Source organism: Bombina bombina, chromosome 1 (assembly GCF_027579735.1).
Source record: "Bombina bombina isolate aBomBom1 chromosome 1, aBomBom1.pri, whole genome shotgun sequence".
In the NCBI taxonomy this organism is placed as follows: Eukaryota; Metazoa; Chordata; class Amphibia; order Anura; family Bombinatoridae; genus Bombina; species Bombina bombina.
This window is the reverse complement of record NC_069499.1, coordinates 196,345,750-196,370,357: the sequence shown is the minus strand read 5'-3', so window position 1 is coordinate 196,370,357 and position 24,608 is coordinate 196,345,750. Positions and strand designations below refer to the sequence as shown.

The following is a 24,608-nucleotide window of genomic DNA, read 5'->3' as shown; positions in this document are numbered from 1 at the left end:
ACATAACTCTATACTACTGCTGAATATTGGCTCCTTCAAGCTCTGGTTAAATAGTGGTTTTTTTTTTTCTTTATTAGTTAACTTAGAATTAAAAACTGCTAGAAATTGGATACAATATAAATAGAGGTTAGCTTGAATTCACCTCTTGGGTGAGTCTTCCATATCGTAAACTCTGACAGGCTCTGTGACTGGTCTGGTGACTCCCTTATATAGGAACACACACCACCCCATTAAATTTCTATCCTCACTTTTCTTTCACCCCTTCCCTCACAGGATTCACCCCCTTCCTTCCCCTCCCCTTTGTTTTTTCTCACCCCCCTTTTTTTTTTTTTTTTTTTATACACGGCACAGGGTGATTTTTTTTTTTTTTTTTTTAAAGTTGGTTAACTAACCACTTTAACTACCACGGTATATGGATAAATTCTTTCACAGTCACTCCCGGACTCCCTCGCCAGCCATGGCAGCAAAACAGAGAGAAAGAAGGAACAAAAACAATACAGACTCAGCTATTGAAGTACAGCTACCTCCTACAAATATTTTAGGGGTCAATGAAGCTATTAACATGCAAGTTTTAGTAACAAATATTGCAGAAGCTTTAAATCCCACATTTGATGCCCTCAGGGCGGAGATTAAACAAGATATCACATTATTGTCTCAAGAATTGAGGCACTTTACCAGTAGAATTAACGAAGTGGAGCAGAGGGTATCTGATCTCGAGGATTTAACTACCACGCATAGTACAAGTTTAGAATCTACAGCAGTCACCTTATCTAAAATGCAAATTAAAAGTGAAGATCTTGAAAATAGGGCCAGAAGAAATAACATCTGTATTATTGGGCTACCTGAGGGGAAACATCCTGAGAATTTAAACTTATTTATCTCAGAGACCCTAGTGCAGCTACTCAGGATCCCCTCTAGTAACCCTCAAATAGTGGTAGAAAGGGCCCATAGAATAGGGAAGCCACAGATTGATAACAGAGGTAACAGCAGACCCAGGCCAGTAATAGCTAAATTGCTTAATTTTAATGATAAAGTAACTCTTCTCCAGCACTTCCGTAAGAATCAGCCTATTATTTTCAAAGAGAGTAGAATTCTCTTATTCCAGGATTACTCAGCAGAAACAGCATTTAAAAGGAGAAATCTGACCCCTATCTGTTCCAAATTTATCCAACAGGGTTATCAGACCCTAATTAACTATCCTTCTAAACTTAAGGTTTTTGTAAAGGGAGAAGTTTATCTTTTTGAAGATGCACAAGATGCAGAAAAATTGTTGAGCCAACTAAATTCTAGTGAGTAAGAACGAGCCCGTATCAAGGACCCATTGATTTTTTTTTTCCTTCCTGTTTTCTGCCTTCAATTAGACGGATGCAGGAATCCTTGCTGGGGATAATAAAGGTGCAAGGAAGGATGGGAACTGTTGGAATCAGCTGTGAGGGGGCCCCTTCTCCCCCTCTCTTTTTTTTTTCTCCCCTACCCTCTCTTCATCCGTCTCCCCCACTAAATAAAACAAATGGTTAATTTTAAAACAGTATCTTGGAATGTTGGAGGTATCACAAACCCCATTAAGAGGAAATCGATTATTACCCAATTAAGAAAAATGAATACAGATATAGCATTCCTCCAGGAAACACATCTCAACCTAGAGGAAACGTTAAAATTAAAAACATCATGGGTCAAGGAGGTGATTGCTTCACCAGGGCAAGGGAGGAATGGTTATGTTAATAGGGAAAAGAATTAATACAGAAGTGCTGTACACTGGGGTAGATCCAGAGGGGAGATCAGGGATTTTAAAAATAAAAATTGAAAATCGTGTTTTTACACTATGCAATGTTTATGCACCCAATACTCTTGATCCGGAATTTTGGAACCAGCTGCAAACTGGGATACTCTCGGTGCTGGAAGGTAATTTAATTCTTGCAGGAGACTTTAATATGGCTCCACGATGCCCTCTTGACAGATTGAGACAAAATACAAAACAAAAAAAGCATAAAAAAGATAATCTGGAAACCAAATTGCTTAACAGACTCATGCAAAATCTGGGTATTAAGGACATATGGAGGATGCAAAATCCCGATGTTAGGGAGTATACGTGTTTATCTAAAGCTCACAAAACACTATCAAGAATTGATCTTTTTCTGATAGACGAAAGACTTTGTACATTCGAGGTTAAAGCAAAAATACTCCCTATCTGATCATGGGCCAATCACTTTAGACTTTCAAGCCAAACAGTTTAAATCTAAACCAATTCGGTTCTTTTTTCCTTCTTTTTTAGCTTCTGATATGAAATTCAAGGTCTGGCTTAGAACTAAATTTAACGATTATGATCTCTGCAATTCAGAATACAGAGACCATCCTGCCATATTTTGGGAGGCAGCAAAGGCCGTATTAAGAGGCGAAATCATAGCTTATACTGCTATGTTAAATAAAAAAATGCAACAAAGGGAGAAGGAATTAACTAAAGCAATAACAAATGCATATAACCAACTCCTCTTTGATCAGAGCTCGGCTAACTGGGTCAAATATAATAAAGCTAAGAGTAACAAAGACGCTTTTCTACTGTATAAAGAAACCCAGAAAGAATTAAAATTACACTGGAAACTTTATAAATATGGAAATAAATCTGGGAAACTTATCAAAATTAGTTAAAAACGAAAAAAAAATCCTCAATAATCGAGGAGTTAGTTGCAGGGGGAAAGAAAATACTTAAACATGAAGAAATAGCAGAAGAAATGGTAAAGTATTATCAAGAACTATACTCTTCCAGACTCCCAGATCTAGCTCGAGCGGAGGATTTTTGGAGCAAAATATCTGTTCCTAAGGTATCTGCTGACATAGCTGAAAGTCTTAATGCTCAAATAACAGAGGAAGAAATTAAGAAAGCCATTTCTGATCTTGCTCTGAATAAAGCTTCTGGCCCAGATGGGCTACCTAATGAATTTTATAAAATTCTATCTTCAGAGATATCTTCATATCTTTGTAAACTATATAATTCCATGTATATGAAGGGAGAGGAGGTGACAAAGTCTTTTTCAGCCTCGCACACAATTTTAATACTCAAAAGTGGGAAGGACCCAACCCTGAGGGAGTCATATAGGCCAATTGCCTTGTTAAACTCTGATTACAAGATATTTACATCAATTCTTGCCCAAAGACTGCAAAAAATTTCAGGTGATATTATTCACAAAGACCAAGCTGTTTTTTTAAATTTGCGAAACTCCTCTGCTAAAATTAGAGAGGTCCTGGTAACATCAGAATATATCTTCTGTTCAGGGATGGGGGAGACCGCCCCGGATCTAGCGGTGATTTCGGTCGATGCCGAGAAAGCATTCAACTCTGTCCAACATGAACATCTTTTTCTTTCTTTAGAAAAGTTTGGTTTCACAGGAGGTTTTCTTGGTTTTATCGAAAATCTTTATAATCGGCCTCACACGAGACTAATTGTAAACAACCTACTCTCTCCGCAAGTCACATTGGGCAGGGGAACTCGCCAGGGCTGTCCCCTCTCACCCCTCCTCTTCAATCTCTGCATCGAACCCTTAGCAATTATGATCAGACAACAACTAGAAGGCATTAAAATAGGCAGTTATGAAATAAAGCTAGCTCTGTATGCGGATGATATTCTCATCTATTTATCAAACAGTAAAACTAATCTTCCTAAATTATTACAAATTATTGGCCATTTTGGCTCCTTTTCGGGCTACAAAGTAAACACCATGAAATCAGAATTACTTTGGCTTAGGAAAAACAGTACCTCTCCCAGTAATATCCCTTTCCGCTTAGTTAAAGACTCATTTAAGTATCTTGGTATTAACATCCCGAGTGATCCAAAAGACTTATATAAGCTTAATATACTCCCAGTTTTATCATTATTTAAAGAAAAGCTCAGAAATTGGGAAAGTTTACCACTTTCTATCTCAGGACGGATAGCATTATTTAAGATGATCCTTCTTCCCAAACTGCTTTATATCTTACAGAATACAGCAATATTGCTCTTAGAAAGAGATGTACAGATGATAAATAGCATGCTCAGAAGATTCATCTGGCAAAAAGCCAGACCTAGGATCTCATTGAACAAATTAATCTCTTCAAAAGCTGATGGAGGCTTTGCCCTACCAGACATAAGGCTGTATAACCTGGCTTTTTTAGCACGAATAATAGCTGATTGGATTTTTTCCAGGGACTACGTGTTAAACAATCAACTTGAAGAGAAAATTTGTTATCCATATCTACCAACAGCATTGATACACTGTGAACCAAAAGAGTGGCCAATCAATATTAGAGCACTTAAAATGTTTCTTAATCCTTTGAGGGCTTGGAAGAAGATAGGGAAGCTTTTATAAATAGACTGTCAGGTGTCACAATACCTACCTTTAATGGGTAACCCCAAATTTCAGGCAGGGTTAGACTCACTGGTGATTAAAAATTGGCACATATTAGGACTGAACAGACCTATATATTTTGTGGATCAAGAGAAAAAATGTATTAAAACGTTTGACGAACTTAAAAATGACTTCAATCTCTCGAACAAGGAGTTCTTTGCGTACTTACAGACAAGGCATTTTGTCTTAGATCTGATGCAGACAGCCAAATGGTGTTGGGACTTAGGTAGCTTAGAGAGATGGCTCACTTTAGTAAGAAACGGACTGATGTCGATCACTCCATGTTATCAACTGCTGGGAGATAATAAAGGGAAACATTTTCTTGAAAAAATGGCCCACGATTGGAATCTGGCGTTGGCACAAGACCATATTGATAGTCAATTTATAAAAACTTCTATTTACAAAGTATCTCAGGCTACAATTTCAGCTACATGGAGGGAGGCGCATTTAAAACTTCTACATAGATATTATTATACCCCTGAAAAAGGGCATAATCTTGGGAACCCAAATTTTGATAAATGTCCCAAATGTTCCATGAGGGCGGCAGATTTGAGACATATGTTATGGGACTGTCCATTGATTAGACAATGCTGGCACAAAATAGAATTTTGGGTGAAGACGTCACTCAAGATCTCCCCTCTGGATCTCTCATTGACACAGGTTATATTTTGTCTAAATAACCAGGAAAAATATCAGCTTAATGAAAAGTTAATTATCTTAATTATTTTAGCGGTGAGATACCTAATTTTTAAGAAGTGGAAGACAAGAAACTTACCAACGGTATTAGAGATAAAAAACGTTCTCAAAAAACAATGTATTTTAGAGCAGCGAGATACTAATATTGATAAGGAGTCTGATATCAAATCTTTTTTCAAAAAATGGGCACCATTCATTAAATCACTTACAGTGTCAGAAATTGACCAGATAATACTCCCCTTTCAAAACTCGGAATTGGTACTTTTGGGAATATGGTAAAAGGAGAAGGATCTTAATCCACCCTCCCCTCTCTATGTGCTGCTATCAGGGTTTTTTTTTGTTTTTTTATTTTTTTGTTTTTGAGTTAAGTGGATGGAGTGGGGCCTCACCATAGCTGAGAAGGGACAAATTAGTAAGTAGGTAGTTAATCACAAGACACAATCAAATATTATTTTAAGCTAGGGAATCGCAAGTAGGAATATGTTAAGAGGTTGGTTAGGCTATTAGCAGTGAAATTGATAACTGTTAATTCTTAAGATATTAATTAGACAGAACAGGGTCGGATCACCTTGTAATTAATATATTTTTTCTCTTCTTTTTTGTAACTCTTATAAGTTTACGATTGTGAAATAAACAATGATGTCTAAACCTTGTGTTATAAATGGGAAAAAGTGTTAATTGTAATATGTTAAAATTAATAATAAAAAAAGATTTAAAAAAATAAATAAATAAAAAAAAATTACATGACCTATTTGAATCATGAAAGGTTTTTTTGGACTTGACTGTCCCTTAAAAAGAGACCCAATTTTTTCTTTCACGATTTGGATAGAGAATACCATTTTAAACAACTTTCCAATTTACTTCTATTATGGCATTTGCTTAATTCTCTAGGTATAATTTCTTCAAGGAGCAGCACATAAGTGCAGCCACCAATCACTAGCTAACTCCCAGTAGAGTACTGCTGCTCCTGTGTCTACCTAGGTATGCTTTTCAGCAAATGGTACCAAGAGAATGAAGCTAATTAGATAATAGAAGTAAATAAGAAAATTGTTTAAAACTGAATGCTCTATCTGAATCATCAAAGTTTACTTTATTAACAGTCACATTTAAATCACGACTATAGCAGCAGTAAGGCTGATTTTCCCAATAAAGGCCACAAGCCAAACAATAATGTAACGTTATTTTTACATTTCTCTACATAGAAACATGTAATTGATCTGCCCATTTATAGTTTGATAACTAAGTTTGCTTGTGTATAGTGTCTATAGTAGTACCGATGGACTATATAACTAAGTTTGCTTGTGTATAGTGTCTATAGTAGTACCGATGGACTATATAACTAAGTTTGCTTGTGTATAGTGTCTATAGTAGTACCGATGGACTATATAACTAAGTTTGCTTGTGTATAGTGTCTATAGTAGTACCGATGGACTATATAACTAAGTTTGCTTGTGTATAGTGTCTATAGTAGTACCGATGGACTATATGTAGGAACAGAGAAATATTTATTTTGTACAGAATAAACATAAGAATTTCTACATACTGTAGTTCTTTATAGTCTATATTCCCCTCAATGTATTATGGATCTAAGGGGAATTGTGATTGTTCAGGACAAAACTAAATATACTCAAAATGCATAATATGGAATCAACAAAGTATGAAAACAAGTATTAATGCAAAGAAAAACTTTTATTTTATTCACAATAACATAAAATGCAATATATTTAAATTAAGCAAAAATATTAAAGGGACAGTTTACTTGAAAATGTTTGTTTAAAGATATATTTTCCCTTTATTACCCATTCCCCAGTTTTGTACAACCAACACTATTAATATACTTTTTACCTCTACGATTACCTTGTATCTAAGCTTCTGCAGACTGCCCCCTTATTTCAGTTCTTTTGACAGACTTGCATTTTAGCCAATCAGTGCTAACTCATAAATAACTCCACAGGAGCACAATTTTACCTATATGGCACGCATGACCTAGCACTTATCTAGCTTAACAAACTGTCAACATTTACTGAGATAAGGCGACCTTCAAAATTAGCATATGAGCCTACCTAGGTTTAGTTTTCAACAAAGACTACCAAGAGAACAAATCAAATTTGATCATAAAGTAAATTGGAATTTTGTTTAAAACTGCATGCCCTATCTGAATGACTGTCTCTTTAATTTTTATTGAATTTTTTTCAATATTAAAACTAATGTAAGAGCAAAGTTTTAAATGCCCATAAAGTAATAGTGCCGCCATGTTGTAACCTAGATTTCCTTATCTGCTGAAGCACATTGGAGCAGTCACTAGAGTGTGCAACCAGTGACTGTGGAATAGTCTGCACTTTTATCAGGCATTGAAAGCCCACAAGTTTCAGAAATTTACAGGAAAAGGGGACAAGAAAAAGAACGACAGTATATTGTAAAGTTGTTTTACTGCACAACATTAAACATTTTATATCAGAAAAGTAAAGTGTTTGATGTATCTGTAAAATGATAAAGGGAGATATAAGTGTGACAATAACGTCTCACTCCCAGGTATTGTAAATGGATTGGTACAGAGCAAAGGATACTCACGGAGTGGGTTTGGAAAACAATTAAATTTGCAGACAAGATTTCTGATATACGCCGCATTGGAACTCAAAAGAAGCTGGGAGAAAAAGCCTGCAAGTAAGGAACGATTGATACAAAGTGTGAACATTGTTTCCAACTGATGATTACTGCAGAAGTTGAGTCCATTGAGCTGACGGGTTGAATTGGTTTTATAAAGGCTTCATTTTTTAATAATTCTTGTAAGTGCAACATATTAATTGCTCTGAATAAATTGTTATTTGATTCACCTTGAGTCGTGGATGCGCTCTGTGCTTTTTTCGTTCCAGTGTGTTAATGTCAGCGCACCCCTGAGTGCCCTGTGAGAAGGAGCAGCACCACCACCTCAAAAATTAAGGAGAAATTCACTGAGAGGATAGAAGAGATCCTATTGGTATTATTACATTGCTGGTATTATTTCTACCCTATTCCTTAAGTCATGAAGGCCTGTTGGTACTTTGTTATATTTTATCTAAGTGTGTTTAACTGCAACTATATTGATTGTAATATCCATAACAAGCATATTGTGTCTGTTTAAGGCAGATAAAAATTTTAGAGGTACCTATACTAATATTAATTAAATATTACACGTCTATTGACATTTTGACCACCAGTTATTTGGGGTAAATTATTCTTACAAATTGTACAGACAGCTAGCGCAGTAAGTTTTATGTAAGTGTTGTTAATTGCTGATATATCAAACTCATAACACACAGTTTATTTTATTGTTCTAGAAGTGCAATATCTGCTGGACAGAGAAAAACTTAAACATCTTCTTTAGATTTGTGAGAAAAAAAAGTTTTTTGTTACATAAATATAATGTTCTACTAGTGTCGACTCTATTACCTCCACTCTGTACGTACACTTGATATGACCCTGCAACGGAACCACCCACAAACACAACTTATTTTAAAGGAACACCACCCACCCAATACAATCTTGTGCCACCCTCTCTTGTCACACATCCTAAATGCCTTTGTGCTTTTTCTTTTAGAAGTACTGTGCTGTTATACTCTCTACACGCTGCAACTGTCATTACACACTGTAAGAAGGGGGAGAGAAAAAGAGAGAGAGAAAAAAAGAGAGAGAAAAAGAGAGAGAAAAAAAGAGAGAGAAAAAGAGAGAGAAAAAGAGAGCGATAATCCCACTGCCTCCTCTGCAAAACAGCTTCTGCAACTCACTTCCTCTTTCGGCCTGTCACAATGGACTGACTCTCCCACTCACAGATTGCCACTCCCTTGATCTGATTTTCAGCTATCGATGCACTCTCTCAAACTTCACTAACTCCCCTTTTACTCTTTCTGACCATCACCTCCTCACTTGTAACATCACTTCCCTCCCTACAACTCTCCTTCCTTCTACCCCTCACACCAAACTTCACAGAAGAATCAAGTCATTAGATCAGCAACAGCTCGCTAGATCTCTCAAACCTCTTCTCTCTTCCATCCCCTCCTTTTCCTGCCCTGATGAATCTGCCACTACAACTCCACCCTTAGATCGGTCCTTGACAATCTGGCCCACCTACCATAGCTCGGAAATCATAGACTCATCCTCAGTCCTGGCATACTCCTCTGACATGATACCTATGCAGATGTTCCCGTACTGCTGAGCGACACTGGAGGAAATCTCAGAGCTCAGCTGACTTTCTTCACTAAAAGTTCATCATCTTGAACTCCCACTATTCTGCCCTTAATCTATATAAACAACATTACATCTCTCTTTCTTCAAACCTAAAACGTCTGTTCTCCACATTCAATACTCTTCTCCGCCCACCCACGCCTCCCACTACAACTTCTCTCTCAGCTCAATATTTTGCCAGCTACTTCAACAACAAAATCGACTCCTTCAGAAATTAAATCGGCTCGCAACATACTACCGGTTTCCCTCCCCCCTCAAAAAAAAGATCACAATCATCCAAAACCCACATAGCCAAAAATTTAGCTCTTTTGCCCCTGTTACAGAGGAATAAGTTTCTGCCCTTATATTATCCTCTCACCTCACTATCTGTCCCCTCAACTCCATCCCCTCACAGCTACTCCCTCTCTTCTACCCTTACCCCTATACTCACACACATCTTCAACCTCTCCCTCAGCACTGGTATATTTCTAGGGTTGCACCGATACCATTTTTTTATGACCGAGTACAAGTACCGATACCTGTTTTCAAATACTCGCCGATACCAATTACCGATACTTTTTTTTAATGTCATGTGACAGTTTACCAAGCACAATACAGACTTTAATTAATTAATTAATTATAAAGGGCTGTAATTCAAAAGACATTATGAAATAATAAAAGTTTTATTTGTCACAAAGTTCACTGAACATGTTTATAAATAAAAAATATTACAATAAAATATTACATTTAAAGGGGTGATGCAATTGGGTTGTAGGGCTGTTATACAACATCAACCTGACATTTGTATGGAGGTTCGACTCTAAGTTGAACAGTCTTTCACTTTCCACACTACTGCATGGGGCAGAAAGATATTTTTGTGCCATTTTAGCCAGAGCTGGAAATCTGTTTATTAACTGGCCAGTACTTCAGGGGTTTGTCTGAACGAGGTACAGTGATCTCTCCTACAATAATACAAATAACAGCAATTTGTATTGGCAGAACAGTAGTAAACAATTTTTAGTTTAGTCTCCACTCCAGTTTAAAATGAAATGGGAACATGCAGTTTGAAAAAACACCACAAGATAGAATATGGGTAGGAAGTGGAGGTATCGGTTTAAGTATCGGTGCATTTGCACGAGTACAAGTACTCATGCAAATACTTGGTATCGGTACCGATACTAGTATCGGTATCGGTGCAACCCTATATATTTCCCTCATCTCTTAAACATGCACTGGTCACACCTATCCTCAAAAAAACCTTCTATCGATCCAACTACCGCCCTATTTCCCTACTCGCTCTTGCCTCAAAGCTTCTTGAAAAGCTAGTATATGCACGTCTATCCCATTTCCTTACATTAAATTCTCTCCTTGACCCACTGCAATCTGGATTTCGCTCCCTACACTCCACAGAGACAGCAATTGTTAAGGTTACCAACGGCCTACTTACAGCAAAAGGCCACATCTCTCTATTTATCCTCCTTGATCTGTCTGCAGCCTTTGATACTGTCGACCACCCTTTTTTGCTCCAAACCCTCCATTCCTTCGGCATCTGCGACACAGCAATGTTGTGGTTCTCTTCCCATCTGTCTAACCGTACCTTTAGTGTAGCCTTCTCTTGGGCATCCTCTGCCATGTTACCTCTTTCTGTTGGGGTACCAGAAGGCTCTGTCCTCTGTCCCCTCCTCAATCTACACATCCTCATTAGGTTCCGTAATAAAAGTCCCACGGGTTTCATTATCATTTGTATGCCGATGACACCCAAATCTACCTCCTTCCTGGATAACCCGTGCCACACACTGTCTCTCTCATATATCATCTTGGATGTCCTCTCACTACCTCAAGCTAAATCTCTACAAAACGGAACTCCTTATTTCCCCCCTTCTTCCAAAATCTCCACCCCCATTTCTCTATAACTGTTGATAACTCTATTACCCCAACCACACATGCCCGATGTCTTGGGGTCACACTTGACTCAGATCTATCCTTCATTCCTCATATTCAGTCCTTGGCCTGCCACTTCCACCTTAAAAACCATTTCTAAAATTAGACATTTCCTTAAACAAGACACAACTAAGATTTTAAGCCACTCTCTCATCCTTTCCCGCCTCGACTACTGCAACTCCATCCTCTCTGGTCTCCCTAGCTGCCACCTAGCTCCTTTACAATCCATAATGAACGTCTCTGCCAGGCTCATCTTCCTTACATGTCACTCTTCATCTGCTGCACCTCTCTGCCAATCCCTTCACTGGCTTCCTCTAGCCTCTAGGATTAAACACAAAATTCTCCCTCTGACACACAAAGCCCTCAACTGCACTGCTCCCCCATACATCTCAAACCTTGTCACAATATACTCTCCCTCCCGTCCTGTTGTTTCTCTGCTAAGATCATGGCTTCTGTACACTAATGCCTTGTACTGTCATTATTTACACCACATGAAACATCCTCCTCTCTTGTTACCTCCTCACATTCCCATTTACAAGATTTTTCCAGACTGGCTCCCATCTTATGGAACTCTCAGCCTCGCTCCAAAAGACTCTCCCCTAGTTTTGAAAGCTTCAAGCGCTCCCTGAAGACTCTACTATTCAGGGATGCATACAACCTACACTAACCTTCCTATCTCCACTCCTATCCCCTTAAACCCCATAGCATGTAAGCCTACGAGCCCATCTGTTTGTAGCTTAGATTCATAAGAGCCGACTACAACAGTGCAACTCTCGGCAGGGCCCTGTACCCACTTGAACCCTGTAAATGTTATTATGTATACCAACTATGTTCATAGCGTTGCAAAATCTGTTGGTGCTCTACAAATACCTGATAATAATAAAATACACAGAACAGCTATTAAGCCCTTCCCTACCATAATCCCTTTGTGTGAATCATAGTGTAGTAACTTTACCAGTACATAAAGAAGGGAGCTAAGAAGATATATAGAGACAATATAAACTAATTATCTATTTCCTGTTCCTTTGCTTTCATTTCCATTTTAAATGCAAGTTTAAAATATACAGCTTATATTATAATACTAGCTAAATTTTAATAATTATGTAAATGACTGATAACCCCACAAACATACACAAGACATGTTCAGTTTTACTTATCTTAGAGGTTTCATCTGCAGTCTTAGATAATAGCTGCTCTCCTATAAAATAAATAATACAAAAATAAAGAATAAAAACAAATGTTGGTCTCCATGTGCAATATTTCCCCACACCCAGGTCTGCATGTTTCTAGCACTAATCCTAGGCACAAGTTCCTATTATTCAGAATTCAAAAAAGACAATCTACAAAACTCTGGCTTTCTGTTATAAAGCAGTATCTAATCAAGATCCCAGCTTCCTGAAAACACATATTCTTCTCTCTCCTTTGTCAGATTAGTGTTTCTTCCATGTCCAGCATAAGCTCAGACAACTCCTGACCAAGCACACAGCAGCAGAAGTAAAACAGGTGTCCTACACTGTCCTATTGATTTGAATCATCCGCCCTTCTGACTCTCAGTTCTCTCTGACTCTGTACCATGTGATCACTACAGTCACGTGACTGCTGTGATGTCAGAGGGTCCTTTAGCGGTATGGAATCTAGCTGCTACCAAAACAGAAGCGTGCTATTGATTTGCGTCTCCCGTCCTTCTCTTCCTCAACTCCCTGTACTATTTTGTGATCACTGCAGTCACATGACTGCTGTGATGTCAGACTCAGAGGGTCCTTTAGAGGTATAGAATCTAACCGCTACCATGTGCAGACTCATACTAGTCCGGGTGTATGGGCTATGGTGAACGAACGAATTAGGGAGCCCTTAGTGGTTTATCACTAGTCTTTACCTGTAGTTCGGCTAATGTAGGGAAAAAGCGCCTAATTAAAAATATTTTGTACTTACTCCTCTGCGTCCGCACCCTATCTTGTTGTTTGAATTTCTTTAATAAAATAAATGTTGGTTCATAATCTACTAATCAGTTAAGACCGCATCAATAAAAATATAATGTCCATAGGGTCATAGGGAAGACCGCCTTTGACTTTGGATAGCCAGGTTCAGTAATCCTTGACAATCTTTGAAATTCACACAGTGTAATTAGTACTAACAATAAAATACTCTGAATCTTTTCTGATTTATTAGTCTTTTTGAAGTTTTTATTTTTGCCATAGCTGTGATTAGTTAGTACTATCTGTCTTTCTTTCCTAGATGTTATAAAAAAAAAAAATACAATGTTGTCTCGACCGAAGCCTGGGGAATCGGAGGAGGACCTCTTAAAGTTCCAGAACCAATTCATTGCTGCAGGTGGATCTGCAGCTGCCAAGGTTTTTAGAAAAGCCGATAAGAGGAAAGGAGATGCAGAGGAGAAAGCCAAAGATACCTGTGGGGAATCAGGAAGCAGAGATGTGGTAACACTTCAGGGTAATTATAATCAAGATTTTTTTCTAAAACCAAAAAAATGCAGAAAGATTGCAGGTGTTCAGATCATGTAATTTTAAAGAACTTTCCATTTTACTTCTGTTATCTAATGTGCTTCATTCTCTTTAGATCCTTTTATGAATAATTTTCCTAGGTAGGCTTAGGGGCAGCAATACACTACTGGGAGCCTTCTGCTGAATGGTGTATGCACATATATGCTTCTTGTCATTGGCTCACCTGATGTGTTCAGCTAGCTCCCAGTAGTGCATCGCTGTCCTTCAACAAAGCATAACATTATTATAATTTATTTGTAGAGCGCCAACAGATAACATGAAAGCAAAGTAAATTTGATAATCAGTAAATTGGGAGGTTGTTTAAAATTGTATCTGAATTAAGAAAAGGAACATATTTGGGTTTCATGGCCTTTTAAAGGGACACTGAACCCACATTTTTTCTTTTGTGATTCAGATCGAGCATGCAATTTTAAGTAACTTTCTAATTTACTCTTATTATCAATTTTTCTTCATTTTCTTGGTATCTTTATTTGAAAAGCAAGAATGTAAGTTTAGATGTTGGCCCATTTTTGGTGAACAACCTGGGTTCTTGCTGATTGGTGGATACATTCACCCACCAATAAACAAGTGCTGTCCAGGGTGCTAAAGCAAAAATTGTCTGGCTCCTTAGCTTAGATGCCTTCTTTATCAAATAAAGATAGCAAGAGAACGAAGACAAAATGATAATAGGAGTAAATTAGAAAGTTGCTTAAAATTGCATGCTCTATCTGAACCACAAAAGAAAAAAAATTGGGTTTAGTGTCCCTTTAAGTGATTTACACAAAATATTTGTTGCCCCTTTTATTTCTGTGTTCCTGGGCAGCCCATTAATAGGGCAGGTAGGCTTACTTACCCCTTGTCAGATAAAGAAATCCTTTATATCTGGCTTGTTGGGGCTTCCTGAGGGTTAAAAGTGGGAAACTGCAGAATTAAACACCTAGTCCTGCATTTCCATACATAGCAGTGCAGTGGAAGTGACAACACATGTTTAGGGTAAAATATAAATTTTAACCTTTTAACGCCGTTATGCCGTTCTATTCCGTCATATTTACACTGGGCTTTAAAGCCGTTATGACGGAATAGAACGTCATATCAAACGGCTGTCCTGAAGCCTTCTGCGCTTCAAGGACTTGATCGCGGTCTGGAGGGCGTTCCTAGGGTTGTAGGGACGCCCCCCAGATGCGATCCAATAATTGAAATCTCGCGATTGTATGCACGATCGCGTAGTTTCAATTTGTCTACATCGGAACAGGTGTTCCGATGTAGACACTTTAACCCTGTCACGAAAGGGTTAATAAACAGATTAGCACCATCTGGTAAAGGCAATGATTGACTGCTGCAGATGGTCATGTTACTCAGCATGTTCTCATTAAGGAAAGTGGTGATATATTTTAAGATGTGCCACACAATATGTTTTCTAAATAAGGAATTATATATATGTTTTTTCTTAAAAGGCCAGGTGTTTTAGTATATTGTTTGTATTTATATAAATTCATAGACCTGCAAAAAAAATAGATTGAAAGTTTTTTCTTTTCTTTTTTCTTTTAAATGTTTTTTTTATTGAAGTCATAAACAAATGTAACAATAATGACACATCCAATAATAGTAACAAAGAAGAAAAGTAGAGTGCTAGTGCCAGGAACTTGCCAAGTAAACAACACAGATTATGCCAACATAGTATACATGCGTGAGTTTAAAGAGTGATACTCGATGATGAATAGTAAAAGGATGGAAAAGCTATAATTGGTTAGTGTTATGAAAAAGCTTGGAAGTTTACTAGGCAGTAGAGCTAAATAGAAGGGGCATATAAATCCCATTTATTAAAGGCATTAGCAAGGAGTTTGGACTATCAAAATTAAGACTTCAATTTTATATTTTATATGATATGTAGACTAGAAGTGACCCCACCTTGCGATAGATAAATAGACCGTAAAATATTTATTTAAGAAATATAGAAACAAAGCGGGTTGGTTTTATAGGGGGAGGGGGAAGATAGAGTATATTCTCCACCTTGTCACAAAGAGCATTCATAAGGTTATATAATCTAGTAAAAGTATGACAGATATGGATTAGCTTGTGATTGGCTGCTTGTGGACCAAATTAGCGGGGAGAGCGGTAAGGGAACGCAGCGGGCAAGAGCCGCTCAAAGTGGAGTGGGGAAGGGAATGGGGGGGCGGAGCCATATAGGTCAAGAGAGTTGGTATGTGAGGACTAAATAATTATAAGGGTGGGCCTCGCAGGAAGAACTTGTTGTTTACATAACTAGTAGGGAGGGACATGGCTCTATCATGGTAAAGTAATTATCCAACTGAAGTGTTATGCCTATATAACAAGAAAGTAATAGCAAATGTGTAGAATATGCAGCCAAGAGGAATCTAAAACTTAATTATGGGAAATGATGGGCCTCAATAGTCGCTCTACAGTATTATGTGGAGAGGGTGATATCAGTATGTTTGGAGCATAAGGAGTCTCTGGGTGAGCCCCTCTCCTAGGGGAGTGCCATCTATAGGCGATGCTGGAAAAAGGAGTAGGGATATGACCCGCAGGCAATAAGCACCGGCGGGAAAGGGAGGAGAGAGGTTTCACATGGACAAATAATATATGTTGATAATGTGAACAAAACTATATAGAAACTAGTGATGACATTCCTACAGTCACTAATAATGATAGCGAGTAACATATAAGCTTAGCTAATTAACATAAAGAAAAGAGAATTACTGCATGGCAACTATATAATAACAGGACAGTAAATCCACTGGGAATAAAGAGCATAGTGAGTGGTAGTTTGTAACAAAAGCTGAGGATGGCCCTTAAAAAAGCATATGTATGTGGATCTAGTGCCAAGGGCATCTAAAGGACAATTATAAACATCTATGCCAGAGCTTTCCAAACTTTTCATGTCGGTGACACACTTTTTAGACGTACATCATTTTGCGACACAGTAATTCAGCTGTACTAGCAAACAAGAGGTTAAACTAACTTGTTTTAAGAGATACGGACACATACAATGATATAATAATGAAATGTATTTAAGTAACAGTATGTAAGTAAGTGCAAGAATTAAAAAAAAGTTTAATAACACCAATAGCTACTTACTATTTTAATGGGATGTATGAGGTTGATGGGATGAACACAGTTTATGAATATTTGGTGGAATATTAGACACTCGCATTTTTAAGCTTCCACTTCCTATCCATATATCAAGAGCAGGAACAGCAATGCACTACTGGGAGCTAGTTGCAAAAAACCCCCCACTGACTTCTGACTTCAGCTCAGCATTTAAGCTGCCGCCCTCAGAGCTCGGTGAGTGCGATTGACTACTGCCCGCGCTGCAAACACACTGCTGTCCCACTCACTGACTACACATGCAATCACAAGCCAATTAAGGAGACTACACGTGCAGTCAGGAGCCAATGTGCCGCCAAAGCCACCAATGGGAATAGTTTCAGTTCCCACTGAGCTGCGCCAATAGGTTAAGATGATCTGTGACCCACTAGGTATCAATCACGTGTCAACCATGTGATATGCGTAGCAGGCAGGCGGAAAGTCAGAAACCCAAAAACAATTTTTTAAAAAATTTTACATTTAAAAAAAATTATGCTGAAGCAGGGACACACCTACACACTGCTGCCGACACACAGTTTGGAAAGCACTGATCTATGCTATAAGTAAAGGTTCTCAAATATTTGATAAACAGAATCTCATGCTAAATGAAGTGATTATCATAGGACATCCATTTGATAATCAATAGTATTTGGAGCAGTAGATGCAAATAAGCTTACTGGGACCCAAACATAAGCCTCACACAAAGTGGTGACAGCCAAAAACTAGATCTTTTAACCTGAGAGGTGGAGTATGGGAGCGTCACTTTTATTTAGGTGTAGTCAAATCCGATTCTAATATCTGCTTTCTCATGTTTTTGAGCAAGGGTTTGAAACTGTAGAAAAGCTTTGCTAAAATGTGGATCTAGGCTGACTAAGAATGGTATAGGAAGGGCAGGTTAGATACTAAGCATACATTTAGAGGCCAGCTCTAAAGTGTGAGGCATGTGCCATATAATGAATGGATACAGTTTTATAAATTATCAGCTAACTACCCTATATCCAGTAACCTTTTAGCACTTATGTGTGTAATGTATAGGTTTTGTATGGAGGGAAAAGCAATATGAGTCATTATCAATGAAAAATTAGAGTAATCTTAGACAAGGAAGAATCCAGCATGAAGAGTCCTCCTAAAGATAGAGCAATGCATAGAAAAATCATTATAACAGTGATGGCCAAACAGGAAGAGGGTGTATAGTACTGAGAAGTTTATGTCTCAGAGCCTAAAAAGCTATCACTAGAGCTAGGTACATGAATGTAGTTAGGTAAAAACATTGTGGATCACTGTGTAGGTAGAGGACTTCCTTGTGATCGGTCAATTACTGCAAGGCTGCAACATCTATATAACAATAAAATAAAAACAACACTCCTCAGAATGTGGTGACTTCAAGAAAACCCATCCTATACATTATGCAGTTAAAAAAATATATACGGTATAATATAGAAACTAAACTGGTAAAGGGCATAGGTTGAATTCAAAAATTATAACTCCCATAAAACAGTGTTAGACGTACTCTCTGTAGGCAAATAGAACCAAATCTCAGCTAATCATGTAATATAGTTTGGTGGCTGAGCCTGTATCTAACAAGTATGAACATTTACTAATGGGCCTAGAGCAGTCTTGCATAGGGTGAGTCATATGGGAACTGTTATGTCAGCCGAGGTAATTCATCCACCCGGGTCAAACGGGTCCTGAAGTGCTGCGGTATATAATATAATGTCTCTCCTGCATGGCTCAGATAGTAACCCCTTCTGTGCATCAGTCTCTGTAACAGTATGGAAGGCAGTCCGTTCACCACTTTGCAGGGAAAGACTATCAGACAGAACGCAATTATATAATGCATGGCAGAATCTCCACAAAGTCTCCGGTTCACTGAATGGCTCAGTAAAGGCTCCTCTCACATGCTCATCTGCGGGGTCGCAGCCCGGATGGCTGTAGTCTGGCGGCCACAAAAACAATCTGCAGTTCCGCGCTGCAAGAGGTATGTTTACCTGTCTGGAATTTACCGGGAGCTCTCTCTTTACAAACGAGTAGATAGGATTCTGTGTTGAGGCGCTTGCCGCATCTCTCTGAGCCGCGCTATAGCTGGGCAGGGAATGATCAGCGATGATACTCAGTGTCTCAGTAATGTCCAGTATAGAGTCCGGCAGCCATTCCCTTTGCTTGCAGGATTGATCTCTGTAAGTCGATGTGGTGACACTTTCCACCTTGTCCTGCTGCAACAATTCACACTGTGTTATGGAGGCTCTTAGGTGGGCTAATATGTCAGTGAACCCAATCGACATCCGTAAACTCAAATCCTGTAGAGCTGCATAGATGTCCGACCAGGCTTCCTTGTCTTTTGGCGCCATGAATGGTGTAGGCCGTAAGAGCCTAGTCGTTTCCCAGCCGGTATGGGTGATCAAGTAATGTGGCTACCGCAGCGATAATTCACTGGGACCTTCCGATGGGGTAGAGAGTACAGGTGGCCCTCGTTTTACAACGGTTCAATTTACACCGTTTCAGAATAACAACCTTTTTTTCCAGTCATGTGACTGCTATTGAAAAGCATTGAGAAGCAGTGCATTTATTAAAATAGCCAGTAGGTGGAGCTGTCCGCTTGTGTTGCAGCAAAGCCAAGCAACCTGAAATTAATCAGTTTAACCAGACCTGAGCTATCGAGCAGATTTCAAAGGAACAAGATCTTCCTGTCTATAAATCAGTCCAGATTGGAATGCATAGAAAGAACTGTTTGCAGAAAAATGCAAGTGAAGTCTGTGTTGTGTGATTATTTTATTAGATTTATAATGCTGTTTAGCAAATGTTTTTGTTCATTTAACTTAGTTTAATTATATATTCTGTGTTGTGTGATTATTTTATAAGGTTTATAATGCTGTTTAGCATTTAAAGTCTTCATTTCAAAGCTTTAAAAATAAATGTATTAGGTGTTACTTATGACAATTTTGAGAGGGGCCTGGAACCTATCTCCCTCACTTCCCATTGACTTATATTATAAACTGGGTTTCAATTTACAACGGTTTCGATTTACAACCATTCCTTCTGGAACCTAACCCCGGCGTAAACTGAGGGATACCTGTATCCTGCAGGAGATAGATTAGTTTTGGGGCAAATCTTAGAGGGTTTAGTCCCTATTTACCAGAGAATTAAATAAATTACAGCAGGAGCTCTCATGAACACGTCTTTCTTGTTCAGTTGCTGGCTCCGCCCCCCTTCTTTTTTCTTTTCATGTTTGCTCATTGCATAAAAAGAACATAAACCTCAGAAATAAACGTTCATATTTTAGATATGAAAAATATACCTAGGTAGGCTCAGGAGCAGCAGTACTCTTCTGGGAACTAGCTGGTGATTTGCTGGCTATACAATATGCCTCTTGTTATTGGCTCACTCCCAGTAGTGCAGTCCTACTCTTTAGCTAACCCTGTGTATTTAGCCTCTGCAAATGGGGTTCAATCACAGTTATATAATTGTATTATTGTTCGCATATAATACATTAGATAATTTTCTTTTAGCATTTTATGTCCCTTTAGAGGGACATGGTAACGCAATAGTTAACTATTAGAATACTGTTGTTATTGTTATTATTCCCCATGTGCTTAACCCTTTCCTGCCGGGGTTAAAGTGTCTACATCAGAACAACTGTTCCGATGTAAACAATTTGAAATCTCGCCATCGTGTAAGTGATCATGAGATTTCGATGATGGGATCGCGTCAGGGGGGCATTCCTATGATGCTAGGCACGCCCTCCAGACCGCGATCCCATCAGGGAAGCGCCAGTGGCTTCAGGAAAGCCACCCGGTTAGGACGTTGTATTCCATCCATCGGCGTTAAAGCACAGAAAAATTTGGACCGAAATACAACACCGTAACAGCTTTAAAAGGTTAACTCCAGTAGTTAAAGGGACAGTGGACTGTACAATTGGTTTTCTCTTAATGTGTTCCCCTTGACTTGCTATACCAGATGCATATAACATAAGAAATTTCTCCCTTATTTTTTTTTGTAATTGAAATAGCAGTATTTGCTATTTGAAATCACAACCCATCAAAATAGGCTAAGCTTCAGAGAGATTTTACATCCTTATCTTACCACTTAAATGCTTCACTTTCTTATCTCTGTCTCTAAACAGTATTTAGAATGAACAATTGAAAATATACATTGCAGAGCTTTATCTCGCCTCTCCCCAGTGGGTGTGTAATTTTTTCTGCTGGCTGGGTTAACATATAGAAACTTTCAGTATAGGTAGGGATACCACAGGCCAAACCAGCTATTTCAAATGCCAACATAACACAGATGGATTCCAGGTCCCTTTATTTGCAAAAAGCTATCGCTCACCAGATTTGTTCAGCTAGGTCCTATTAATGTATTGTTGCTGTGGAGCGGATTTAAACTGTGTGTTTTATCAATTTTTCAGGGGTTAAAAACATGTCAGTTATATGCAAACAATAGTACAATATAATAAACACATCATAGCATTTTACTTTTGCACTATGTCCCTTTAAGTAAATGGCACTGATGCTGACCAGCTGGAAGAGAGGGATTTATTTAGGGCATTAGGTCCCTCTAGCTGTCATGCGACCATTATGATGAAAAAATGATACCTGGCAGCAACCATTAGCCTTGTTTTGTTGTTGGTGTTAAGGACCTTTGTTTAGGTAAATACACTTTTGGGGATATTCTAATAAGCTGTAGAAGTGGGTGATTCTATAAAATGTATGGTAGGTATATAATGGACAATTTAGTGTACTGTATTAGGAAGTGTTTGATCACTGAATTATATATGTTCTATAGAAAATGACAGAAAAAGAAATAATTTGCATAATGGACGGTGTATGGTTGCCATATTGTGTTCATATAAGCTAGTGGTATTTTATGAAAGAACACAATTTACACAGCAATACAATGTTTGGGTGAAAAACTACTGGAATACTGGAATTTTTGTTAAAGGGACAGTCTACAATAGAATTTTTGTTTTAAATTTAGATAATCCCTTTATTACCCATTCCCCAGTTTTGCATAACAAAAACACAGTAATATTAATATACTTTTTACCTCTGTGATTACCTTGTATCTAAGCATATTCTGACAGCCCCTTGATGACATGACTTTGTATTTATTATCTATTGACTTGCATTTAGTACTGTGTTGTGCCAACTCTTAAATAACTCCTCGGGCGTAAACACATTGTTATCTATATGGCCCACATGAACTATCAGTGTCCTGTTGTGAAAAGCAAATACAAAAGCATGTGATTAAGAGGCTCTCAATAGAGCCTTTGTAACAGGCAGAAATTTAGAGGTTTAAATGTAATAAAGTATATTAGAGCTGCAACAACTAATCGGCATAATTGATTATGAAAATAGTTGTCAAAGAATCTCATAATCGATTAGTTGGTTTGCAATTAGTTGGTCTGTGCACAGCACCAGCTGCTTCACTCCAATGAGCTCCTGCACATGGTATTGTGTTTTATAGTTATGCCCTTAGCCTAAAGGACATATACAGACATTTTACTTTTCGCTTTTTCAGGACACTATATAAGTTTTTTTTTTTTTAAGTTTACAACTACTCCTGTCTTATGTGCAACCCAGAAATAAAATAGGAGTTGTAATTTGGATTTTTTATATAAAATCAGGTGATTTGGGACTATGCTTTGCATGATATAGTGCTGAGCTTGTTATTTACACCTAGCCCTAGATTAATGGCATTTGTTATATGAATTTATTTGCACATTTTTTAGAGGATTGCTTGCTATTGCTGATATATGTACTCTATAGATAAATGTGTAAGGCTGTGTCCTGTTACTGATATATAGTATTTAGCCCTTTTGCCGTTTTTTTTAATATTTTTAATTAATTATAATATGTATCAAATTCAACCTCTGTAAGTATATATCTGTTATTTTAAGAGTGGACTAGATATTTTCCCCTGACCTTATAGCGGTTTGTTGACCATTGCATATAGATATTCAAGATATTTTTATGTCAGAATGAAGACCAGGTTTACTTTGTTAAGAGGACTCTTGCATTGGTGGAGAGCTAACAAAGATAAATAGCCCACCTTGGTGATATTGGCAAAACCTAAACTTATGCATCTCAGGCACCTCAACACCATCTGAGTGCCTCTTCTCTGCTGCAGGCAAAATAGCTGCAAAAAAAGAGAGCAAGCCTCAGCCCGGAGCATGTGGTTATGTTTACATTTTTGCATTTCAATGCAAAGTTTCTGAAAGAGTGAATAACAGAATGTTATAAATAGTGATAGTCTAGCTCTTACTATTTCTACCTCTTTTCACACAGTTTGAGGTTTTGTTTTGCTTAATTATAAAAAATTGTTCTGCACCTTAAAAAAATGGACCAACAGTTGTGTTAATGTAAAGTTTTAGTCTGAACTTTATATTTATAACACTCAGTATATGGATTTTATTTTAAATATAGGAAAAAATTATTTATTTTTATCCGATTAGTCGATTAATCGAAAAAATAATCGGCCGATTAATCAATTATGAAAATAATCGTTAAGTTGCAGCCCTAAAGTATATTAATCTAACAATGTTGGTTGAGCAAAGCTGGGGAATGGGTAGTAAAGGCGTTATCTATCTTTTTAAACAATAAAATTTTTTGTGTAGACTGTCCCTTTAAATTCAGTGAAAGTAAAAGTTGATAAATGGTTTCAGCACATGCTGCCTTACTTTTTTTTATCTTAAAGGCAAGTGGAAGTCAATAGTGTTTTGTGGCTTCATTGTGTTGTATGTGTCTGTCCTTCCAGTAATCCGCTTAAAGGCAAGTGGAAGTCAATAGTGTTTTGGGGCTGCATTGTGTTGTATGTGTCTGTCCTTCCAGTAATCCGTTTAGTAAGATAAACCGCTCTCAGCACAGAGCTTTAGAGAATCAGGCCCTATGTCTTCAGCGATAACTAACCATGAAACTGAATCCTATCTATGCCCTTTTAATACCAACAGACAATATTAAAGTGATGGTAAACTTTAAATAATCAAATGCCATAAATGTAATCTTTGCCATTAAAAAGTATATGTAGACCTTTTTTTTTTTCCCAGTGAACATCCAATCAACATGTGTGTCAGTTGACAGTCCAGCCCCTTTAAAGCCCATAGAAAGCCTATGTAGATAGTGGATGTGATTGCTCTATACATCACAGCCCAGCCAAAAGAGAAAATTAAGGGGGGCGGAGAAACAGACAATACCAATTCGGATTATAAACCTTTTATTATAAAATATATATACACTTTGCAAGTAAAACCACATAATTTTTTTTAACTAATGTTTTATTGCAACATTCTTACAGTTTGAAGTGTACCATCACTTTAACATTCCTACTTTTTCAAATAAAAATACCAAGAGAACGAAGAAAAATTGCTAATAGGAGTAAATTATAAAGATGCTTAAAATTGCATGGCCTATCTTAATCATGAAATAAAAAAATTGGGTTTGCAATCCCTTTAATTTTTTGTTTCTTTACAGACTTTCCCGACTTGCCGCCTATTTTGACTCCTGGACCATCTAAGAAATCTAAGTTTGCCAAAGAGCGCGTCCATTTTGCTGATGAAGATCCAGAAGAAATTTTAGACAGACAAGATCAACACATCACTGCTGTTTTCTCAAAAATCATTGTGCGTTCCTGTGACAGTTTTTTGTTTTTTTTATTTATGTTAGGATGTGTGTTTAGCGCCTTCATTGAGTATTTCCATGCATAACCTGCAGCTAGTACTTAATAATGCACTATGTGAGGCAGAAATGTTTTTTTGAGCCCTTTTTAAATGGGGCACACTAGAATGTCACAGAAT

General features: G+C 37.7%; 1 protein-coding gene across 6 annotated transcripts in view; it reads left to right on the top strand.

Annotated features, from left to right (window-relative positions):
- Positions 1–12,860: 12,860 nt before the first annotated feature.
- The window catches only part of RPAP1 (RNA polymerase II associated protein 1), a 227,147-nt gene continuing 215,399 nt past the window's right edge, over positions 12,861–24,608 (top strand). For 2 of the 6 annotated variants that reach the window (XM_053697819.1, XM_053697814.1), the window contains exons 1-3: positions 12,991–13,043; positions 13,452–13,664; positions 24,286–24,434. In XM_053697819.1, the coding sequence (XP_053553794.1) occupies positions 13,034–13,043; positions 13,452–13,664; positions 24,286–24,434 (372 nt within the window). In that variant the 5' untranslated portion in view covers positions 12,991–13,033. The other 4 variants (XM_053697817.1, XM_053697818.1, XM_053697815.1 and 1 more) reach the window with 4 other exon arrangements.